This window comes from Oncorhynchus clarkii, chromosome 5, assembly GCF_045791955.1.
Source record: "Oncorhynchus clarkii lewisi isolate Uvic-CL-2024 chromosome 5, UVic_Ocla_1.0, whole genome shotgun sequence".
NCBI classification, from domain to species: Eukaryota; Metazoa; Chordata; class Actinopteri; order Salmoniformes; family Salmonidae; genus Oncorhynchus; species Oncorhynchus clarkii.
Window position 1 is genome coordinate 93,989,710 of NC_092151.1, and position 25,034 is coordinate 94,014,743.

Here is a 25,034-nt window from a genome sequence, read left to right on the forward strand (position 1 = left end):
CTCGAACACTAGTATAATAATAAATATCAGACACAATGACAGCTACATACCAGCCTGCATCCCACTGCTGGCTTGCCTCTGAAGCTAAGCACGGTTGGTTCTGGTCAGTTCCTGGACGGGAGACCAGATGCTGCTGGAAGTGGTGTTGAAGGGCCAGTAGGAGGCACTCTTTCCTCTGGTCTAAAGAAATGCCCCACAGCAATGATTAGGGACATTGCCCTGAGTAGGGTGCTACCTTTCGGATAGGATGTTAAACGGGTATCCTGACTCTCTGTGGTCACTAAAGATCCCATGGAAATTATCGTAAGAGTAGGGGTGTTATCTAAGGGTCCTGGCTAAATTCCAAATCTGGCCCTCGTACCATCACGGCCACCAAATCACCCCCAACTTCCAATTGGCTCAATCATCCCCTGTAACTATTCCCCAGGTCATTGCTGTAAATGAGAATGCGTTCTCAGTCAACCCTGATAAAAGACCTTGACTGTCTCTTTTCTCCTCAGCCATCCTGTTTGCTCTGTCTGTGTTTGGACCCGCCTTCGGCTTCCTGCTGGGCTCCGTCATGCTGAGGATCTATGTGGACGTGGACAGAACCGGCTCAGGTAGGTACTGTGTTTGGATCGTCACATTGGTGGCCGAGGTTTGGTGGCTGGTTTAGAGGGTGGGATTGTATAGCTTGGGCTCATAGTGAAAAGCTGTTAACGATCTGTTTCTGTCTCTGTTCCTGCCTTGGTCTCTCTGTTACGATCTCAATCTCTCTCTGTCCTTTCTCCTCCTCTCTCCCTCCCTTTAACTTTCCTCTCTCTCTCTCTCTCTCTCTCTCTCTCTCTCTCTCTCTCTCTCTCTCTCTCCCTCTCTCTTCACACCCTCCCTCTAAATTTCCTCTCTCCTCTCTCCCTCCAGTCACCAACGCTGAGCTGGCCCCTACAGACCCTCGCTGGGTGGGTGCGTGGTGGATGGGCCTCCTCATCTCCTCTGCCAGCCTAGCTCTGACCTCCATCCCATACTTCTTCTTTCCTCGCAGCATGCTGCTGGAAGGCAATGTGGGTAACACTCCGTCACTAAAGTTCTGTCCCAAAATGCACCCTATTCCCTATATAGTGAACGACCTTTGACCAGGGGTCCTATTCCCTACATAGTGAACGACCTTTGACCAGGGGTCCTATTCCCTACATAGTGAACGACCTTTGACCAGGGGTCCTATTCTCTACATAGTGAACGACCTTTGACCAGGGGTCCTATTTCCTACATAGTGAACAACCTTTGACCAGGGGTCCTATTCCCTACATAGTGAACGACCTTTGACCAGGGGTCCTATTCCCTACATAGTGAACGACCTTTGACCAGGGGTCCTATTTCCTACATAGTGAACGACCTTTGACCAGGGGTCCTATTCCCTACATAGTGAACGACCTTTGACCAGGGGATGCGTTTGGGATGCAGACATAAATGCTTAGAATTTGCTTATGAATGTTTCATAAAGTCTGTGTGTTGGTACGTGTCACATAAGGTGTTACTAAAATTCCCTTGAGAATCAAAAAACATTCCCCAAACCAATGAGCATTGCTATGCTAGTTTACTTAATAATTCCCCTTCTCACAATACTATCTTCCTCAGGTTGTAAGACCAGGGCCCAGACGCTAATATAATATCTATCGTCGTGTGTCATTATATTGAATGACTTGAAATACTAAAAGGAAATATTTTCTGGGTAAATTATTCTCAGGTTATTACTGACCTCTTCTGGTGTGGAGCCAGTAGTGCAAATGAGTGTTACTGTAGACCTGTAACACAAAGCAGGGCCTAGACTAGTGTTCTGTCCAGGGGGTGTCCTGGTACATCAAGCTGTCTCACTACAGACACAGGAGATACACTAGTGTCCTGTCCAGGGGGTGTCCTGGTACATCATGCTGTCTCACTACAGTATCAGGAGATAGACTAGTGTTCTGTCCAGGGGGTGTACTGTACATCAAGCTGTCTCACTACAGAAACAGGAGATAGACTAGTGTCCTGTCCAGGGGGTGTACTGTACATCAAGCTGTCTCACTACAGAAACAGGAGATAGACTAGTGTCCTGTCCAGGGGGTGTCCTGGTACATCAAGCTGCCTCACTACAGAAACAGGAGATAGACTAGTGTCCTGTCCAGGGGGTGTACTGTACATCAAGCTGTCTCACTACAGAAACAGGAGATAGACTAGTGTCCTGTCCAGGGGGTGTCCTGGTACATCAGAAACAGGACATAGACTAGTGTTCTGTCCAGGGGGTGTCCTGGTACATCAAGCTGCCTCACTACAGAAACAGGAGATAGACTAGTGTCCTGTCCAGGGGGTGTCCTGGTACATCAAGCTGCCTCACTACAGAAACAGGAGATAGACTAATGTCCTGTCCAGGGGGTGTCCTGCTGCATCAAGCTGTTTCTTTACAGGAACAGGAGATAGACTACAGTCTTGGCCAAAAGTTTTGAGAATGACACAAATATTAATTTTCACAAAGTCTGCTGCCTCAGGTTGTTTGAAGGCAATTTGCATATACTCCAGAATGTTATGAAGAGTGATCACATGAATTGCAAAGTCCCTCTTTTCCATGACAATGAACTGAATCCCCCCAAAAACATTTCCACTGCATTTCAGCCCTGCCACAAAAGGACCAGCTGACATCATGTCAGTGATTCTCACGTTAACACAGGTGTGAGTGTTGACGAGGACAAGGCTGGAGATCACTCTGTCATGCTGATTGAGTTCGAATAACAGACTGGAAGCTTCAAAAGGAGGGTGGTGCTTGGAATCATTGTTCTTCCTCTGTCAATCATGGTTACCTGCAAGGAAACACATGCCGTCATCATTGCTTTGCACAAAAAGGGCTTCACAGGCAAGAATATTGCTGCCAGTAAGATTGCACCTAAATCAAACATTTATCAGATCATCAATAACTTCAAGGAGAGCGGTTCAATTGTTGTGAAGAAGGCTTCAGGGTGCCCAAGAAAGTCCAGCAAGCGCCAGGACCGTCTCCTAAAGTTGATTCAGCTGTGGGATTGCTCAGGAATGGCAGCAGGCAGGTGTGAGTGCATCTGCACGCACAGTGAGGTGAAGACTTTTGGAGGATGGCCTGGTGTCAAGAAGGGCAGCAAAGAAGTCACTTCTCTCCAGGAAAAACATCAGGGACAGACTGATATTCTGCAAAAGGTACTGGGATTGGACTGCTGAGGACCTGGGTAAAGTCATTTTCTCTGATGAATCCCCTTTCCGATTGTTTGGGCCATCCGGAATAAAGCTTGTCCGGAGAAGACAAGGTGAGCGCTACCATCAGTCCTGTGTCATGCCAACAGTAAAGCATCCTGAGACCATTCATGTGTGGGGTTGCTTCTCAGCCAAGGGAGTGGGCTCACTCACAATTTTGCCTAAGAACACAGCCATGAATAAAGAATGGTACCAACACATCCTCCAAGAGCAACTTCTTCCAACCATCCAGGAACAGTTTGGTGACGAACAATGCCTTTTCCAGCATGATGGAGCACCTTGCCATAAGGCAAAAGTGATAACTAAGTGGCTCGGGGAATAAAACATTGATATTTTGGGTCCTTGGCCAGGAAACTCCCCAGACCTTAATCCCATTGAGAACTTGTGGTCAATCCTCAAGAGGCGGGTGGACAAACAAAAACCCACAAATTCTGACAAACTCCAAGCATTGATTATGCAAGAATGGGCTGCCATCAGTCAGGATGTGGCCCAGAAGTTAATTGACAGCATGCCAGGGCGGATTGCAGAGCTCTTGAAAAAGAAGGGTCAACACTGCAAATATTGACTCTTTGCATCAACTTCATGTAATTGTCAATAAAAGCCTTTAACACTTATGAAATGCTTGTAATTATACTTCAGTATTCCATAGTAACATCTGACTAAAATATCTAAAGACACTGGAGTAGCAAACTTTGTGGAAATTAATGTGTGTCCTTCTCAAAACTTTGGCCACGACTGTAGTGTCCTGTCCAGGGGGTGTACTCGTATATATCAAGACTCTCTCTCTCTCTCTCTCTCTCTCTCTGTCTCTCTGTCTCTCTATAAAACATTTTGAATAATGAAATAAAAACTGCTTCTCTTTTGCTTTCGTCACCCCTCTGAAACTATTTGTTTTCCAAAATAAAAGCTCAAATTATGCATGCGTTGTTTCTGCCATACTTAAACCTGAATGTATTATTTCCTTGCAGAGTGGAACTGAAGCTGCCATTCAGAATGAAGAATCCAAAAAGCCAGACTTCTCAATGCTTGATTTCCTGAAGAGTAAGTCCTCTACACACACACACACACACACACACACACACACACACACACACACACACACACACCAGCCATTGGCTGATCGACTAACACATTTGTAAATATTGCTGACAGGCATGATTACAACAACACAGCTCAACCTTTCCATCGCTAGGAGATGTAGTCACTGTTGTTTGTACCGGTCCCTCTGACCATTGTTTTGAGAAACTTGTTTCACACTTGAATTTTACACTTGTATTGTGTGTTTTATAGGAGTTCACAGAGAATCTGCCTGGTAGCTACAGTATTTCTTAGTGAACTGACTAATTTATTTGTGTACGTCTGTGTGTGTGTGTTTATGTGTCTGTCTGTCCTCTTCTGTTCCTCTCACCCCAGTGTTCCCCAGGCTGTTTGTCCGTCTCCTCCTCAGTCCCCTGTTCCTGCTGTTGGTTCTGTCTCAGTGCTGTTTCTCTTCAGTCATCGCTGGCCTCGCCACCTTCCTCACCAAGTTCCTGGAGAGACAGTACAGTACGACCACCGCTTACAGCAACCTGCTCATAGGTCAGTACAGTACAAATGTCTGCTCATAGGTCAGTACAGTACAACTGCCTGCTCATAGGTCAGTACAGTACCACTGTCTGCTCATAGGTCAGTACAGTTCCACTGTCTGCTCATAGGTCAGTACAGTACCACTGTCTGCTCATAGGTCAGTACAGTACCACTGTCTGCTCATAGGTCAGTACAGTACCACTGTCTGCTCATAGGTCAGTACAGTACAACTGCCTGCTCATAGGTCAGTACAGTACCACTGTCTGCTCATAGGTCAGTACAGTTCCACTGCCTCCTCATAGGTCAGTACAGTTCCACTACCTCCTCATAGGTCAGTACAGTACCACTGCCTCCTCATAGGTCAGTTCTACTGCCTGCTCATAGGTCAGTACAGTACCACTGCTTCCTCATAGGTCAGTACAGTTCCACTGCCTCCTCATAGGTCAGTACAGTACCACTGCCTCCTCATAGGTCAGTACAGTTCCACTGCCTCCTCATAGGTCAGTACAGTACCACTGCCTCCTCATAGTTCAGTACAGTACCACTGTCTCCTCATAGGTCAGTACAGTACCACTGCTTCCTCATAGGTCAGTACAGTTCCACTGCCTCCTCATAGGTCAGTACAGTACCACTGCCTCCTCATAGGTCAGTACAGTTCCACTGCCTCCTCATAGGTCAGTACAGTACCACTGCCTCCTCATAGTTCAGTACAGTACCACTGCCTCCTCATAGGTCAGTACAGTACCACTGCCTCCTCATAGTTCAGTACAGTACCACTGCCTCCTCATAGTTCAGTACAGTACCACTGCTTCCTCATAGGTCAGTACAGTTCCACTGCCTCCTCATAGTTCAGTACAGTACCACTGCCTCCTCATAGGTCAGTACAGTTCCACTGCCTCCTCATAGGTCAGTACAGTACCACTGCCTCCTCATAGTTCAGTACAGTACCACTGTCTCCTCATAGGTCAGTACAGTACCACTGTCTCCTCATAGGTCAGTACAGTTCCACTGCCTCCTCATAGGTCAGTACAGTACCACTGTCTCCTCATAGGTCAGTTCCAGGGACTGTAGTGACACCTCTTGCAGTGCGTTTAGACCACTGCGCCACTCGGGAGCACAAAATACTCACCACACAGACAAACAGAGAGACACACATTTTAAATACTTTATTCGAATCCACAAAGTCACATTACTGTTGAGAAGAATTCACACATGGATATATGGAAACATAAAAGGACCCCTCTTCTCCAGACAGCAAGGCTGCCTACGACAGCTGACAGAGCAGTGCCTCGTTAGCTGCTTTGTCCTACGCAGGCCTGCGTACACACACACACACACACACACACACACACACACACACACACACACACACACACACACACACACACAATATGTACCAAAACAATGTGGGGGAAACATCTTGAATCTCCTCATTTCTTCCCAGCTAAATTAATCTACATTTTAGGCCATTTTTTTATACGTTTGATTCACACTATTTTGAGGTAAAAATCGGAGTATAATGTATGGATGGATGTCAACCCCAACACATGTCATTGTCACCAATCAACTGCATTGCAGTTAAATAAAAATATATTTAAAAAAAGACTGACTACCTCCTCTTCTGATTTTGTGTATGCTAGCTATGCTAATCAGTTAACATTTAGCAGTCAGTTCTTCTAGACATGAAAAATAAACAACTTCTAATTGTAAAACAGCAAAAAAACAGACAAATATATCCAATACAAGACTCCAGTAACCACATGGTGGGTCTGTTACAACACATAAATCATGACGGATTTTTACAAATATCCACTTTGTTAAATCAGATTTGTTGAATGTGCTCCAATCTGAGCAATGGAACGGTCTGCGTTCAATCAAACCCCTTCACCACATCTTTGTGGAACAGATGAAATGGGGGTACAACATTTATCCCAAGTCCTCTGAGTCAGAGAGGGTGGGGGGGGGGGGGGGGGATGTTGCCTTATTTGACATCCACATCTTCGGCGCCCGGGGAACAGTGTGTTAACTGCCAACGCTCTAACCACTAGGCTTCCTGCCGCCCCAACGCTCTACCCACTAGGCTTCCTGCAGCCCCAACGCTCTAACCACTAGGCTTCCTGCCGCCCCAACGCTCTAACCACTAGGCTTCCTGCCGCCCCAACGCTCTACCCACTAGGCTTCCTGCAGCCCCAACGCTCTAACCACTAGGCTTCCTGCCGCCCCAACGCTCTAACCACTAGGCTTCCTGCTGCCCCAACGCTCTAACCACTAGGCTTCCTGCCGCCCCAACGCTCTACCCACTAGGCTTCCTGCAGCCCCAACGCTCTAACCACTAGGCTTCCAGCAGCCCCAACGCTCTAACCACTAGGCTTCCTGCCGCCCCAACGCTCTAACCACTAGGCTTTCTGCTGCCCCAACGCTCTAACCACTAGGCTTCCTGCTGCCCCAACGCTCTACCCACTAGGCTTCCTGCCGCCCCAACGCTCTAACCACTAGGCTACCTGCCGCCCCAACGCTCTAACCACTAGGCTTCCTGCTGCCCCAACGCTCTAACCACTAGGCTTCCTGCAGCCCCAACGCTCTAACCACTAGGCTTCCTGCCGCCCCAACGCTCTAACCACTAGGCTTCCTGCCACCCCAACGCTCTAACCACTAGGCTTCCTGCCGTCCCAACGCTCTAACCACTAGGCTTCCTGCCGCCCCAACGCTCTAACCACTAGGCTTCCTGCCGCCCCAACGCTCTAACCACTAGGCTTCCTGCCGCCCCAACGCTCTAACCACTAGGCTACCTGCCGCCCCAACGCTCTAACCACTAGGCTTCCTGCCGCCCCAGCGCTCTAACCACTAGGCTACGTGCCGCCCCATAGATCAATGATGTATGTGTTTCCTTATTGATCCACTATGTGAAACAGATTAAGTATGGTGAATCTGATCCTACTCGCTCTTTACCCTACTCTACGGCTGGTATTGATAGTTGGCATGGGTTACAGTTGGCATGGGTTACAGTTGGCATGGAGATGAAGACACAGATCTCTGTTCTTCACTTGGGCTTGTTATGATAATGGTTTACGTCAAAGAGTTTAACGTACTGTAGTTGTGGATGAATGACGACTGTTGTGGTGTTGAAAGGCTGTCTAAGGATGCTGGTAGAGAGTGAGCTTTGACCGTATTATATCTGGTGTCTAGTCCTGTCTCAGCATTCATCTATGTGTATTTACTGTGGGATCAGCAGTATAGTCTGGGACAGAGGTTGCACCACAGGCACGACAGTTACCACAGGCACCACAGTTACCACAGGCACCACAGGTTCAAAAGTGGTGTGTAAAAATTCATTATTGTCTTTTTTGGGGCCTGGAGTTTTTCCTGATCTCATGACCTGTTCAGGTATATTATTATTACAACATATTCTTATTATATACATATATATATATAGCTTCCCTTTTCATCTGTCCTATGACTATATGGCTTTGGGGTGTGAATTGGAAAACACTCCTGGCCTAAGGTGGATCAAACCCTTCAAACTACCACGTGTTCACAGTATCTGTGTAGACCGCTCTGTGACGGAAGTTGTAGAACCTGTACTTTTGCACCACAAACATTTGTGAATAATCACCAGCAGTGGAAATAATATGCCAACATTACAGGACTAACAAACTGACTGACTAACCTTTCCAGGAACAGTATGCCTTCGGTAGAAGCAACAGATCATGTCATACTCTTTATCCTGTGCCAAACACATTTATTCAGTTGAGTCTACGTTATTAACGTTAGCTGCTGGCTACATGATTGCATCAGTCTGGCCAGCTAATGTTAGCCAGCTAGCTATCTAGCTACGCTACTAAAGCTAACGTTAGTAGTTTTGTGAGCTAGCTGTAGATTGGATCAATCTAGCTAGTTTTAGAGGACGGCTAAACTGCTTTTATTAACACATACAGTGCCTTCAGAAAGTATTCATACCCCATGACGTATTCCACATTTTGTTGAGTCACAGCTGTGTTTGAAAGTTACTGCTCGACTGAGGGACCTTACAGATAATTGTATGTGTGCAGAGATGAGGTAGTCGTTCAAAAAAAAATATGTTTAACACTGTTATTGCTTACAGAGTGAGTCCATTTTTACTCCTGAAATGATTTAGGATTGCCATAACAAAGGGGATGAATACTTATTGACTCAAGACGTTTCAACTTTTCATTTTCATTTTGAAAACATGAAAGTATTCACCCCCTTGGCATTTTTCCTATTATGTTGCCTTAAAAACTGTAATTATAATAGATTTTTTTGGGGGGGTTGGGGTTGTATAATTTGATTTACATAACATACCTCCCACTTTGAAGTTTGAAACAATTGTGAAACAAACAAGAAATAAGACAAGAAAACAGAAAGCTTGAGCGTGCATAAATATTCCTCCCCCCAAATCAATACTTTCTAGAGACTGCTTTTGCAGCAATTACAGCTGCAAGTCTCTTGGGGTATGTCTCTATAAGCTTGGCACATCTAGTCATTGGGATGTTTGCCCATTCTTCAAGGCAAAACTGTTCCAGCTCCTTCAAGTTGGATGGGTTCCTGCTGGTGTACAGCAATCTTTAAGGCATATCACAGATTCTCAATTGGATTGAGGTCTGGGCTTTGACTAGGCCATTCCAAGTCATTTAAATGTTTCCTCTTAAACCACTCGAGTGTTGCTTTAGCAGTATGCTTAGGGTCATTGTCCTGCTGGAAGACTGAAACAGATTTCCCTAAAAAATATCCCTGTATTTAGCGCCATCCATCATTCCTTCAATTCTGACCAGTTTCCCAGTCCCTGCCGATGAAAAACAGCATGATGCTGTCACCACCATGCTTCACTGTGGGGATGGTTTTCTCGGGGTGATGAGAGGTGTTGGGTTTGCGCCAGACATAGTGTTTTCCTTGATGGCCAAAAAGCTACATTTTAGTCTCATCTGACCAGAGTACCTTCTTCCATATGTTATGGGAGTCTCCCACATGCCATTTAGTGAACACCAAACGTGTTTTCTTGTTTTTTTCTTTAAGCAATGGCTTTTTTCTGTCCACTCTTCTGTAAAGCCCAGCTCTGTGGAGTGTACAGCTTAAAGTGGTCCTATGGACAGATACTCCAATCTCCGCTGTGGAGCTTTGCAGCTCCTTCAGGGTTATCTTTGGTCTCGTTGTTGCCTCTCTGATTAATGCCCTCCTTGCCTGGTCTGTGAGTTTTGGTGGGTGACCCTCTCTTGACAGGTTTGTTGTGGTGCCATATTCTTTCCATTTTTTAAAAATGGATTTAATGGTGCTCCGTGGGATGTTCAAAGTTTCTGATATTTTTTTATAACCCAACCCTGATCTGTACTTCCCCACAACTTTGTCCCTGACCTGTTTGGAGAGCTCCTTGGTCTTCATGGTGCCGCTTGCTTACTGGTGCCCCTTGCTTAGTGGTGTTGGAAACTCTGGGGCTTTTCAGAACAGGTGTATATATACTGAGATCACGTGACACTTAGCACACAGGTGGACTTTATTTAACTAATTATGTGACTTCTGAAGGCAATTGGTTGCACCAGATCTTATTTAGGGGCTTCATAGCAAAGGGGGTACATATGCACTCACCACTTTTCAGGTTTTATTTGTTTGTTTTTACATTTCACTTCACCAACTGGGACTATTTTGTGTATGTCCATTACATGAAATCCAAATAAAAATCCATTGAAAAACGCCAAGGGGGATGAAAACTTTAGCAAGGCACTGTACACTTTGAATTGCTGGGGTATTGTGTGTAGGCCAATGACAAAAAGAAACGTGTGAAATCCCAGGCTGTATTCACTAGACCAAAACAACGGGGCTGAAATTGGCGGAGGTACTAAACGTCAACTTGTTCAGTAAGAGACAAAAGCCTTCTTATCCATTGCAATTTTATTTCCATGTTTTTTTTTTCTATGACGTGAACTAATAAATGTCTGGTAAACGCGTTTGGTGCTGCTGCTTTTGGAAAATGGTACGGCGGCACCATAACGGATTGAAAAGTATTGGGGCAAATGCTGTCTGGCCACACGTTTTCAGCTCTGATCTGGGTATATTCAGTGTTTTTTTTTTTTTTTTTACCTAAACAAGTCAGTTAAGAACAAATTCTTATTTTCAATGACGGCCTAGGAACAGTGGTTTAACTGCCTGTTCACGGGCAGAATGACAGATTTTGTACCTTGTCAGCTCGGGGATTTGAACTTGCAACCTTCCGGTTACTAGTCCAACGCTCTAACTAGGCTACCCTGCCGCCGGTATCCGTCTCTGTAACATTCCACTCCTTGTACTCTGTGTCTTGTACAATGTAATAGCTAATCATAGACTGGCAACCAGGCTAGCGTTTGTATGCCTGAGACAATTAAGTTGATCGTGTCTTTCAGTGAAGACAAATCAGCTCGCTGTGCACTCTTTCAGACTATCTCTGTCTTTGTAGTTCTGTATGTAGAGATCGATACAGATACAAAGAGACAAGTATACAGATACATACTGTGGAGAAAGTTTTTAAATCTATTCTGCTCTCAAAAATCTTGTCTTCTCCCTCAGGTGCGGTGAACCTTCCGTCCGTTGCCGTGGGGATGCTGGTGGGCGGAGTCATCATGAAGAGGACCGGTCTCTCTCTGAAGACCATCCCTCGTTTTTCTGTCGCCATGCTCACCATCTCTGTACTCCTCATCATCCCTCTCTTCTTCATGGGCTGCCCCACACAGAGGGTGGCGGAGGTCAACTACACACCCAATGGGTGAGTCAGAGAAGGGATCTGCATCTTTGCCAAACAGTTACATATTTGGAGGGCCTTGTCCTGGTTGTTTGGATCATGTAGCACTGACCGATTGGGCCATGTAGCACTGGTTGATTGGGCTGTGTCCTGGTGGATTGGGCTGTGTCCTGGTTGATTGGGCCATGTCCTGGTTGATTGGGCCGTGTCCTGGTTGATTGGGCCGTGTCCTGGTTGATTGGGCCGTGTCCTGGTTGATTGGGCCATGTAGCACTGGTTGATTGGGCTGTGTCCTGGTTGATTGGGCCATGTCCTGGTGGATTGGGCCATGTCCTGGTGGTTTGGGCCGTGTCCTGGTTGATTGGGCCATGTAGCACTGGTTGATTGGGCCGTGTCCTGGTTGATTGGGCCGTGTCCTGGTTGATTGGGCCATGTCCTGGTGGATTGGGCCATGTCCTGGTTGATTGGGCCATGTAGCACTGGTTGATTGGGCCGTGTCCTGGTTGATTGGGCCGTGTCCTGGTTGATTGGGCCGTGTCCTGGTTGATTGGGCCGTGTCCTGGTTGATTGGGCCATGTAGCACTGGTTGATTGGGCCCTGTCCTGGCTGTTTGGGCCATGTAACTCTGGTTGATTGGGCCATGTAACTCTGGTTGATTGGGCCCTGTGCTGGCTGATTGGGCTGTTGTTGATGTGTATGTTGTTTGTAGTTTGTCATTTTGGGGAGGCTGTGTTACTGTCTCTGTAGTTTTGACAGTTGATGTTTTGAAGGTGTTTAAATACATGGAGTTCTAGGGAGGTCATGAGGACTAGAAGACAGAAGCATTTTAATTATTTGTACCAAAAATAAGAGTTTGGTGAAACACTTGCACAAGCCCCATCAGTTACATTATTGTCCGGTCTTGAGGACAATTAACTTAATTTAGCTTACCTTTTGATATTGCACAAGCAAACATACGGAGCCTTGTGAACCGTGTAGAAGACACCGTTAATTAACTAGCCACTTGTGGACACTAAGACAAGGCTACTGTTTGGAGCTGTGCCACTGGTGAACCCAAACAACTAGAGATGTTGTTACTACAGTACAACACCAAACAGAGACTAATGAACAACATATAACATTAACAGGAACCCTGGTCTTTACCCCATAACCCCATATCTCGGTTGTCTTCTGTTATGTGGTTTGGCACTGAGCTCTACTGATGAACTTAACTCACCCAGAGCTCTACTGATGAACTTAACTCACCCAGAGCTCTACTGATGAACTTAACTCACCCAGAGCTCTACTGATGAACTTAACTCACCCAGAGCTCTACTGATGAACTTAACTCCACCCAGAGCTCTACTGATGAACTTAACTCACCCAGAGCTCTACTGATGAACTTAACTCACCCAGAACTCTACTGATGAACTTAACTCACCCAGAACTCTACTGATGAACTTAACTCACCCAGAGCTCTACTGATGAACTTAACTCCACCCAGAGCTCTACTGATGAACTTAACTCACCCAGAGCTCTACTGATGAACTTAACTCCACCCTGAACTCTGCTGTGATCTCATAACCCTTATATAAACATGGAAATGCCCTTTTCACACTATTGAGCTGAGCCGAGCTGAACCAAGCCTAGCTAGCCTTGTACTCATCTGGCCTGCTTAGACATTCACCACAGTTCCTGGAACCGTGCTGGAAAGGTCCATATGAAAAGACAATATCTGAGCCAGCTCAGCACAATAATGCAGATATCGGGTATAACTCTATTGTGACACACTAAACCATTCTCTAAACATCTTCTCCCCCCCCCCTACAGGTTTCTGGCCACCTGTTATTCCAACTGCTCCTGTCCTGCTGACTCCTTTAACCCAGTGTGTGGATCAGACAACACTGAGTACCTGTCTCCCTGCCACGCAGGCTGCAAGGAGTACACCAAAGACCCCAAGAACAAATTCAGGGTTCTGGTAGGTGGCCATTTAATCTCAGGCTTCTGATGAGTGCACATTTATCTGCTTTGATTTGCATAAAAGACACGTCAGAATGAAGTTAGGGAAGTAGTGTGGCATGACTGAACAAATGGTAATGTTACAGATGTAGGGTCTTAATTTGATCATCCAGTAAATGTCCTGTACAGCAGGAAATGCAAACGTGTAGTCAGTCGTGTAGAGTACTACTTAAGTCATTTTTTGGGGGTAACTGTACTTTACATTCCTATTTATATTTTTGACAACTTTAACTTCACTACATTCCTAAATAAAATAATGTACTTTTTTACTCCGTACATTTTCCCCTGACACCCAAAAGTACTCGTTTCATTTTGAATGTTTAGCAGGACAGGAAAATGTTCTAATTCACACACGTATCAAGAGAACATCCCTGGTCATCTCTACTGCCTCTGATCTAGGCGGACTCACTAAACACATACTTTGTTTGTAAATGATGTCTGAGTGTTGAAGTGTGCCCCATGGCTAGCCGTAAATTAAGAAAACAAGAAATGGTGCCATCTTTATTGCTTAATATGCGGAATTTTAAATGATTTATACTTTTACGTTTGATACTTAAGTATATTAAAAACCAAAAACTTTTGGACTTTTACTCAAGTATTATTTTACTGGGTGACTTTCACTTGAGTCATTTTCTATCAAGGTATCTTTACTTCTACTAGAGTATGTCTCCACCGCTGATTGTAGCGTCATCAAGGTTTATAAAAGCCTGATTGTAGCGTATTCAAGGTTTATAAAAGCTTCTAAAGTTTCCCCTTAAAAGATGTCAGACTTGATTTGCCTTAACAAAAAAATGCATCAAACCCCTTACAAAAATTTCCATTAATTATAATCCACAAAATAATTCACATTTTCCTGTTACCGCCATGTCCTGGTATTCTCCTACTGTAAGAAACTGGTCAAATTAAGATCCTACATCTGTACGGTCTAAATCTTCAACCGTTTAAACTGATTAAACCCAGTTTAGGAGAGTGTATTGGTCAGCAAAGGCAGCCAGCCAGACATGGCGCTATGTGTCTGACTGTGTGCTACAGTCTCTACCTACAGTACAGGGACACGATATGGATGGTTAACAATCAATGGGCCAGTCCAATCCATCTGTAATCGGCCCTGGGACACAGGAAGTGTTTTAAGTGGAGTTAAACCACTTGTAGATGTTGCAGTAGTAGTGTAATCCACAAGCAGGAGGACTGTGGCAAGGCTAATAGTTATATTGACTCGACTTGGTGTATATAATAGTCAATGCATGGCCATTATGTTGACTAGTTGAATTAGTTAGACTTCAATTCAGACCAAGAGTTAACTGTAATTACAGTACTTTCAAATCAGTATAGGTTATCGATCGTTCACAATTTAGCCGTTGTCTTAATGAAAACAAGTCATTTTGTACATTTTGCTTCTTGAATCTGAGAAATGTATGGCATACTTGTATATGTTGTCTATCTTTATATATTGACAATGGTGTCTTCTGTGTTCTTCTTCTTCTGGTGTAGAAGTACACAGACTGTATCTGTATAGCTTACAGCCAGGGTGGTGGTGGGGGTACTGCCCGCCCCGGTCCTTGCCCCAACCAATGTCCTCACTTCCTGCTTCCTGTCATGTTCCTCATCTCTCTGGCCGGGTTGATCGCCTCCCTAACACACAACCCCATCTATATGATGGTCCTCAGGTAACCTCCCTAACACACAACCCCATCTATATGATGGTCCTCCCTCTCTAACACACAACCCCATTATTATGATGGTCCTCAGGTAACCTCCCTAACACACAACCCCATCTATATGATGGTCCTCCCTCCCTAACACACAACCCCATCTATATGATGGTCCTCCCTCTCTAATACACAACCCTATCTATATGATGGTCCTCCCTCCCTAACACACAACCCCATCTATATGATGGTCCTCCCTCTCTAACACACAACCCCATCTATATGATGGTCCTCCCTCTCTAACACACAACCCCATCTATATGATGGTCCTCAGGTAAACTCCCTAACACACAACCCCATCTATATGATGGTCCTCCCTCCCTAACACACAACCCCATCTATATGATGGTCCTCCCTCTCTAATACACAACCCCATCTATATGATGGTCCTCAGGTAGCCTCTCTAACACACAACCCCATCTATATGATGATCCTTCCTCCCTAACACACAACCCCATCTATATGATGGTCCTCCCTCTCTAAAACACAACCCCATCTATATGATGGTCCTCCCTCCCTAACACACAACCCCATCTATATGATGGTCCTCCCTCCCTAACACACAACCCTATCTATATGATGGTCCTCCCTCCCTAACACACAACCCCATCTATATGATGGTCCTCCCTCCCTAACACACAACCCCATCTATATGATGGTCCTCAGGTAACCTCCCTAACACACAACCCCATCTATATGATGGTCCTCCCTCCCTAACACACAACCCCATCTATATGATGGTCCTCCCTCCCTAACACACAACCCCATCTATATGATGTTCCTCCCTCCCTAACACACAACCCCATCTATATGATGGTCCTCAGGTAAACTCCCTAACACACAACCCCATCTATATGATGGTCCTCAGGTAACCTCCCTAACACACAACCCCATCTATATGATGGTCCTCAGGTAACCTCCCTAACACACAACCCCATCTATATGATGGTCCTCAGGTAACCTCCCTAACACACAACCCCATCTATATGATGGTCCTCAGGTAACCTCCCTAACACACAACCCCATCTATATGATGGTCCTCAGGTAACCTCCCTAACACACAACCCCATCTATATGATGGTCCTCCCTCCCTAACACACAACCCCATCTATATGATGGTCCTCCCTCCCTAACACACAATCCCATCTATATGATGGTCCTCCCTCCCTAACACACAACCTCATCTATATGATGGTCCTCAGGTAACCTCCCTAACACACAACCCCATCTATATGATGGTCCTCCCTCCCTAACACACAACCCCATCTATATGATGGTCCTCCCTCCCTAACACACACCCCCATCTATATGATGGTCCTCAGGTAACCTCTCTAACACACAACCCCGTCTATATGATGAAATATATTTTGATTTGTTTAACATGATTCAATATGTGTTAATTCATAGTTTTGATGTCTTCATTATTATTCTACAATGTAGAACAGTACAAATAAAGAAGAACCCTTGAATGAGTCGGTGTGTCCAAACTTTTGACCGGTAGTGAATATGATGGTCCTCAGCTAAATAATGGCTGGATAAAGTGTCATTTCAGTTAATTGTTCATTATAATTCATTACTTTGCTTGAATTGTTTCAGAACTGTTCCCCATGAAGATAAATCCTTTGCCATAGGAGTCCAGTTTTTGCTCATGAGAGTGCTTGGTAAGTATACTCTTTTATCTTCTTCACATAGACAGATGTTCCTAAAGCAATACACAATGGAATACAATGATATATCAAATCCACCGCTCCAGGATATGACCCGTCTTCCAGGATATGACCCGTTTTCCAGGATATGACCCGTCTTCCAGGATATGACCCGTCTTCCAGGATATGACCCGTCTTCTAGGATATGACCCGTCTTCTAGGATATGACGGGTCATATCCTTGAAGACGGGTCATATCCTAGAAGACCTAGGATATTACCCGTCTTCAAGGATATGACCCGTCTTCTAGGATATGACCCGTCTTCTAGGATATGACCCGTCTTCAAGGATATGACCCGTCTTCAAGGATATGACCCGTCTTCTAGGATATGACTCGTCTTCTAGGATATGACCCGTCTTCTAGGATATGACCAGTCTTCAAGGATATGACCCGTCTTCAAGGATATGACCCGTCTTCTAGGATATGACCCGTCTTCAAGGATATGACCCGTCTTCTAGGATATGACCCGTCTTTAAGGATATGACGCGTCTTCAAGGATATGACCCGTCTTCTAGGATATGACCCGTCTTCTAGGATATGACCCGTCTTCTAGGATATGACCCGTCTTCTAGGTTATGACCCGTCTTCTAGGATATGACCCGTCTTCTAGGATATGACCCGTATTTAAGGATATGACCCGTCTTCTAGGATATGACCCGTCTCCTAGGATATAACCCGTTTTCTAGGATATGACCCGTCTTCCAGGATATGACCCGTCTTCTAGAATATGACCCGTCTTCCAGGATATGACCCGTCTTCTAGGATATGACCCGTCTTCTAGGATATGACCCATCTTCTAGGATATGACCCATCTTCTAGGATATGACCCGTCTTCCAGGATATGACCCGTTTCCAGGATATGACCCGTCTTCCAGGATATGACCCGTCTTCTAGGATATGACCCGTGTTCTAGGATATGACCCGTCTTCTAGGATATGACCCGTCTTCTAGGATATGACCCGTCTTCCAGGATATGACCCGTCTTCCCGGATATGACCCGTTTCCAGGATATGACCCGTCTTCCAGGATATGACCCGTCTTCTAGGATATGACCCGTCTTCTAGGATATGACCCGTCTTCTAGGATATGACCCGCCTTCTAGGATATGACCCGCCTTCTAGGATATGACCCTGCCTTATCATCCGTCAATGCAGTGTTACAGTGCCCTCTAGTGGATTACAACTATATTGAAATGCCGTTATTTTCTATGAACAGTGTTAATGTTTAGAGTTACGTCTTATTGTATTATAATAGCCTGGTTACCAGCCCTATTCCGCATGGCCATCCTCAGCTCCTGTATATAATGTTATGTATTGTGTGATCCTCCTCTATTCTAGCCTGGTTACCAGCCCCAGCCCTGTTCGGCATTGTCATCGACAGCTCCTGTATTTGGTGGAAACAAGCCTGTGGCAACCGGCTGGGCTGTGGTTACTATGACAATAACATCCTGAGGAACAGGTAAGAATGCAACTATTGTCATGCCTCATTTATACAAGTGAGAATGATTCATTCATTAATGTATTGGTTGATTGATTGGTGATTGGTTGATTGATTGGTGATTGGTTGGTTGACTGGATTGGTTGGTTGACTGGATTGGTTGACTGATTGGTTGATTGATTGGTGATTGGTTGGTTGACTGGATTGGTTGACTGATTGACTGATTGGTTGGTTGACTGGATTGGTTGACTGATTGGTTGATTGATTGGTGATTGGTTGTTTGACTGGATTGGTTGACTGATTGACTGATTGGTTGATTGATTGGTTGGTTGACTGGATTGGTTGACTGGATTGGCATGCTATAAACTAGCTCTAACCCTCCTGCCGTATCGTATCTCTGCAGGTACCTGGGCCTGCAGGTGGGCTTCAAGGTGATGGGGATCTTCCTGCTTGGGGTGGTGGGCTGGAAGGTCCTGAGGACCAGGGAGTACAGCCTGGAGAAGAGGCCTGATGGACCACTCTGATCTGGGATACGACTGACCTCCTGGCTCCCTACTCCGTTCTCTCTCTCGTCTCACTTTAAAGAGTAGTCTCAGGTCCACTACTGTTCCTTTCAACAGTCTGCTGTGGTGTTCTGTCTGAATGTGCTCTCCTTTACCCACCTGATCCACCTAACCTGTCTCACATGAGAGAAGTGACTCACCTATCAACTGCCAGTGGGCAAAGTCCAGTATGCCTTTCAACCATAGAATGTTTCAACGGTCTGCTTAAAGTATTCTCAAACCCAGCTGATCCTCCTGTTAGTAACCTCAGCACTGTTCTCTAACCCAGCTGATCCTCCTGTTAGTAACCTCAGCACTGTTCTCTAACCCAGCTGATCCTCCTGTTAGTAACCTCAGCACTGTTCTCAAACCCAGCTGATCCTCCTGTTAGTAACCTCAGCACTGTTCTCAAACGCAGCTGATCCTCCTGTTAGTAACCTCAGCACTGTTCTCAAACCCAGCTGATCCTCCTGTTAGTAACCTCAGCACTGTTCTCTAACCCAGCTGATCCTCCTGTTAGTAACCTCAGCACTGTTCTCTAACCCAGCTGATCCTCCTGTTAGTAACCTCAGCACTGTTCTCTAACCCAGCTGATCCTCCTGTTAGTAACCCTCAGCACTGTTCTCTAACCCAGCTGATCCTCCTGTTAGTAACCTCAGCACTGTTCTCTAAGGGGGTCAGTATCCCTACATGGGGAAGGGGGTCAGGATCCCTACATGGGGAAGGGGGTCAGTATCCCTACATGGGGAAGGGGGTCAGGATCCCTACATGGGGAAGGGGGTCAGTATCCCTACATGGGGAAGGGGGTCAGTATCCCTACATGGGGAAGGGGGTCAGTATCCCTACATGGGGAAGGGGGTCAGGATCCCTACATGGGGAAGGGGGTCAGTATCCCTACATGGGGAAGGGGGTCAGGATCCCTACATGGGGAAGGGGGTCAGTATCCCTACATGGGGAAGGGGGTCAGTATCCCTACATGGGGAAGGGGGTCAGGATCCCTACATGGGGAAGGGGGGTCAGTAGCAGTGAAAGGTGTTGATTTTAGATCATTTTGAAGGACGAAACGTAGTCTTTGGATGCACATTGAAAACTGTACACTTGCTGTTATCCCAGGGATGTTGTTCATTCAGGTTTCTAGTTGCAGTAGACAACAAAGTTAAAGCTAGCTTAATATTTAAGTTTGTCTTTAACACAGAGGCATTTTGGTGAGTGACATTATAGAGACTTTGAGTTTTTGTTTGAGATGTTTAAAAACATATTTTTTTTTACACAGAATAGTAATTTTATATGATCAATATCTCATCAGCTTTAATCACAATAATATGCTATGCATCAAATATCAATTGCACTGTTTAAATAATTGTTTACTTGTTGAAATAAAATGCCAATACAATATGATTAGTTTTGGATAATCTTAGTTTGCGTGCCTTATATGCAGCAATAAATACTTGTAACTTCTGTAAATAATAAAAATGTTTGTTTATATTGTCTAATTGTTATATTGTGTTGGAAAAGTTAAGAATGGGGGAAAAAGGGATTGTCTGTCTGTGTGTCTGTCTGTCTGTGTGTCTGTGTGTAAGTAATCATCATGGGTTACTCAAGTACTAGAGAGGGAGCCAAAGGTAAAGGATGAGGTTTGAAGCTGAGTTTGCCTTATGGTCTAACTAATCTAAAATGTAGCGCACAAGAGTTTAAATAAAATAAAAAAAGTGGAAAGCTTCCCTTTACTTCCGTTTTGCATGACGTCATGTGCCAGAGCAGGAAGGGAGGGGGCGGCAGACAAACAGAGCGAGGAGAGAGCAAACCGCGCATGCGCAGATTGCCGTTGAAGCGGACAGGAGGCGATCCAGTCAGTAGCGCTTCCATCGCGGAGAGAGCAGATTGAACGGGTTGAGGCGTCGTTTTTCAGTTTCACATCCATCATCAGTACCACAACCCCCGGACCACTGGGGAACAAGCGTTTCATTCTCCTGCTCTTTTACAAATTCTCCCCCAAAAACATGTCTGTGGGTAGTGACTTTGGGAACCCTTTAAGGAAATTCAAACTGGTCTTTCTGGGGGAGCAAAGCGGTAAGTCATTCAGAATCGTCGGGAGAAGTTCTGTTCCGGTTGGGGATGACACGAAGCTGACTGTATGCACCTGCTTGGTGTTCACTGTTATACGTTAAGTTTAAATGATCTGTTGATCTCTAGGCTTCCTGTACACGTTTCTCTTAGTAACAACATATACTACATATTCTATGGGAAAATGTCAAGCAAGTTTTTCTTATGTTTTATCTGTTGAAAGTAGTTCAGACGACAACCCCAGTATAAAGTGTTTATTATGTCCGTCTATGGCTTTAATTGTTAGGCCTCTTTTTTGTTTGATTATACTTTACGCACAACAGGGGCAAAACAGTATGATTTATTTTTGCAGTCCAGTGTCACAACAATTCACGTTTTATAACGCTAATATAATTGTAGCTTGTCACCGATATGTATTCTACAATTGCTATCTCAAATGGGTGGTGTTTATGCGATGATATTGTCTCAAACGCGAGTGCTGTGGTTTAAAAGAGATAAGTGAATTAATTAATTATTCTGTGTATGGCTGAGACACACCCAGGTTGCCAGTGTCTGTCGGTGGGAGAACTTGTGTAGCTGCAGTCTCTCTGCCACTGTATTCTCTCTCTTTCTCTCTTTCTCTCTCTCTCTCTACCTCTCCCTCTCTCTCTCTCTCTCTCTCTCTCTCTCTCTCTCTCTCTCTACCTCCAGACGATGACTAAGTCATTTGGTAATTTGCATAGTGAAGTGCGCTGGAAAATGTGGTCTAGTATCAAATATATGATCCCAATGAAGGGTTATTATGAATAGATAGACTGATGACCAACTTATCTTGGCTCAGTTTGTCCCTAAAGGCTCCACTACTCCACACCATTTTATGAGACTTGCTTCATCTCTTCATGTAGGTTCATTGGGTGTGTGGAGAAGTCAAGAGGTTTGTTTTCAGAGAGAGAGAGACAGCGGGAGGGGAGGGGGGTTGGAGAGAAATGGAGAGGGAGGGAGAGAAAGACATCAAATCAAAATCAGATCAAATTTTATTGGTCACATACACGTGTTTAACAGATGTTATTGGGAATGTAGCGAAATGCTTGATGGAGATGGAGAGGGAGGGAGTGAGAAGGATGGAGAGGGAGGGAGAGAGAGAAGGATGGAGAGAGAGAGAAGGAATGAGAGGGAATGAGAGAGAAGGATGGGGAGGGAGGGAGTGAGAGAGAAGGATGGAGAGGGAGGGAGAGAAGGATGGAGGGAGGTAGGGAGAGAGAAAGCTGGAGGGAGGGAGAGAGAAGGATGGAGAGGGAGGGAGTGAGAGAGAAGGATGGAGAGGGAGGGAGAGAGAAGGAAGGAGAGGAAGTGAGAGAGAAGGAAGGAGAGGGAGTGAGAGAGAAGGATGGAGAGGGAGTGAGAGAGAAGGATGGAGAGGGAGTGAGAGAGAAGGATGGAGAGGGAGTGAGAGAGAAGGATGGAGAGGGAGTGAGAGAGAAGGATGGAGGGGGAGTGAGAGAGAAGGATGGAGAGGGAAGGATAGAGAGGGAGGGAGAGAGAGAAGGAGGGAGAGGGAGGGAGAGAGAAGGATGGAGAGGGAGGGAAAGAGAAGGATGGAGAGGGAGGGAGAGAGAAGGATGGAGAGGGAGGGAGAGAGAAGGAAGGAGAGGAAGTGAGAGACAAGGAAGGAGAGGGAGTGAGATAGAAGGATGGAGAGGGAGTGAGAGAGAAGGATGGAGAGGGAGGGAGAGAGAAGGATAGAGGGGGAGGGAGAGAGAGAAGGAGGGAGAGGGAGGGAGAGAGAAGGAGAGAGAAGGATGGAGAGGGAGGGATGGAGAGGGAGTGAGAGAGAAGGATGGAGAGGGAGTGAGAGAGAAGGATGGAGAGGGAGGGAGAGAGAAGGAGGGAGAGGGAGGGAGAGAGAAGGATAGAGAGGGAGGGAGAGAGAGAAGGAGGGAGAGGGAGGGAGAGAGAAGGAGAGAGAAGGATGGAGAGGGAGGGAGAGAGAAGGATGGAGAGGGAGGGAGTGAGTGAGACGGATGGAGAGGGAGGGAGAGAGAAGGATGGAGAGGGAGGGAAGGGGGGAGAAAGAGAGGGAGAGAGAAAGCTGGAGGGAGGGAGAGAGAAGGATGGAGAGGGAGGGAGAGAGAAGGAGAGAGAAGGATGGAGAGGGAGGGAGAGATAGAAGGATGGAGATGGAGGGAGAGAGAAGGATGGAGGGAGGGAGGGAGGGAGAAAGATGGAGAGGGAGAAATAGACAGATGTGGTTAAGATTCAGTGGGGTCTTAAATGATTGCCCCCCTTGATAAAGATGAAATAATGACTGTACATAATACGTTATTCAAATACTGAGCTATATTGTATGATCGAAAAATTAGGGAAATTATATTTTTTTATACTAATACAATCGCTCAGAGAAAGAGATTTTGCTTCTCAAAAAGGTAGGGGTCAAAATGATGGACACCCTTAAAGATTATTATAAATTAAGTAGTCAAAAGTTTAGTATTTGGTCCCATATTCATAGCATACAATGTCTACATCAAGCTTGTGACTCTGCAAACTTGTTTCATGCATTTGCAGTTTGTTTTGGTTGTTTCAGATTATTATGGGCCCAATAGAAATGAATGGTAAATCATGTGTAGAGTCATTTTGGAGTCACTTTTATTGTTTTTGGGTTAAACTGTCCTGGTAATTGGTAAATTTCATGATGCCGTTGAACGTAACAGTCGAAATCATGAGGTAAACAACAGTAAAACAGAGCAGATTCACTTTGGATCCAGTCTCCTCCCTAGCAGACAGACTTAATCTAGTTTGGATCCAGTCTCCTTCCTAGCAGACAGACAGTATCTAGTTTGGATCCAGTCTCCTTCCTAGCAGACAGACAGTATCTAGTTTGGATCCAGTCTCCTTTCTAGCAGACAGACAGTATCTAGTTTGGATCCAGTCTCCTTCCTAGCAGACAGACAGTATCTGGTTTGGATCCAGTCTCCTTCCTAGCAGACAGACAGTATCTAGTTTGGATCCAGTCTCCTCCCAAGCAGACAGACAGTATCTAGTTTGGATCCAGTCTCCTCCCAAGCAGACAGACAGTATCTAGTTTGGATCCAGTCTCCTTCCTAGCAGACAGACAGTATCTAGTTTGGATCCAGTCTCCTTTCTAGCAGACAGACAGTATCTAGTTTGGATCCAGTCTCCTTCCTAGCAGACAGACAGTATCTGGTTTGGATCCAGTCTCCTTCCTAGCAGACAGACAGTATCTAGTTTGGATCCAGTCTCCTCCCAAGCAGACAGACAGTATCTAGTTTGGATCCAGTCTCCTTTCTAGCAGACAGACAGTATCTAGTTTGGATCCAGTCTCCTTCCTAGCAGACAGACAGTATCTAGTTTGGATCCAGTCTCCTCCCAAGCAGACAGACAGTATCTAGTTTGGATCCAGTCTCCTCCCAAGCAGACAGACAGTATCTGGTTTGGATCCAGTCTCCTTTCTAGCAGACAGACAGTATCTAGTTTGGATCCAGTCTCCTCCCAAGCAGACAGACAGTATCTGGTTTGGATCCAGTCTCCTTTCTAGTAGACAGACAGTATCTAGTTTGGATCCAGTCTCCTTCCTAGCAGACAGACAGTATCTAGTTTGGATCCAGTCTCCTCCCAAGCAGACAGACAGTATCTAGTTTGGATCCAGTCTCCTTCCTAGCAGACAGACATGGTCTAGTTTGGGTCCAGTCTCCTTCCTAGCAGACAGACTTAATCTAGTTTGGATCCAGTCTCCTCCCTAGCAGACAGACAGTATCTAGTTTGGATCCAGTCTCCTTCCTAGCAGACAGACAGTATCTAGTTTGGATCCAGTCTCCTTCCTAGCAGACAGACAGTATCTAGTTTGGATCCAGTCTCCTTCCTAGCAGACAGACTTAATCTAGTTTGGATCCAGTATCCTTCCTAGCAGACAGACAGTATCTAGCTTGGATCCAGTCTCCTTCCTAGCAGACAGACTTAAGCTAGTTTGGATCCAGTCTCCTTCCTAGCAGACAGACTTAATCTAGTTTGGATCCAGTCTCCTCCCTAGCAGACAGACAGTATCTAGTTTGGATCCAGT

General features: G+C 45.5%; 2 protein-coding genes across 2 annotated transcripts in view; both read left to right on the forward strand.

Annotated features, from left to right (window-relative positions):
• LOC139409580 (solute carrier organic anion transporter family member 2A1-like) overlaps positions 1-20,399 on the forward strand; it is a 54,174-nt gene extending 33,775 nt beyond the window's left edge. Inside the window, exons 5-14 of the mRNA XM_071154948.1 lie at positions 501-599; positions 901-1,040; positions 4,203-4,275; positions 4,648-4,812; positions 11,353-11,548; positions 13,334-13,481; positions 15,014-15,189; positions 16,828-16,892; positions 18,275-18,395; positions 18,778-20,399. Coding sequence (XP_071011049.1) covers positions 501-599; positions 901-1,040; positions 4,203-4,275; positions 4,648-4,812; positions 11,353-11,548; positions 13,334-13,481; positions 15,014-15,189; positions 16,828-16,892; positions 18,275-18,395; positions 18,778-18,898 — 1,304 coding nt within the window. The 3' untranslated portion in view covers positions 18,899-20,399. The remainder of the gene's footprint in view (positions 1-500; positions 600-900; positions 1,041-4,202; positions 4,276-4,647; positions 4,813-11,352; positions 11,549-13,333; positions 13,482-15,013; positions 15,190-16,827; positions 16,893-18,274; positions 18,396-18,777) is intronic.
• A 335-nt stretch (positions 20,400-20,734) lies between these two features.
• Positions 20,735-25,034, forward strand: part of LOC139409581 (ras-related protein Rab-6B) — a 159,861-nt gene continuing 155,561 nt past the window's right edge. Inside the window, exon 1 of the mRNA XM_071154949.1 lies at positions 20,735-20,986. Within this exon, the coding sequence (XP_071011050.1) occupies positions 20,917-20,986 (70 nt within the window). The 5' untranslated portion in view covers positions 20,735-20,916. The remainder of the gene's footprint in view (positions 20,987-25,034) is intronic.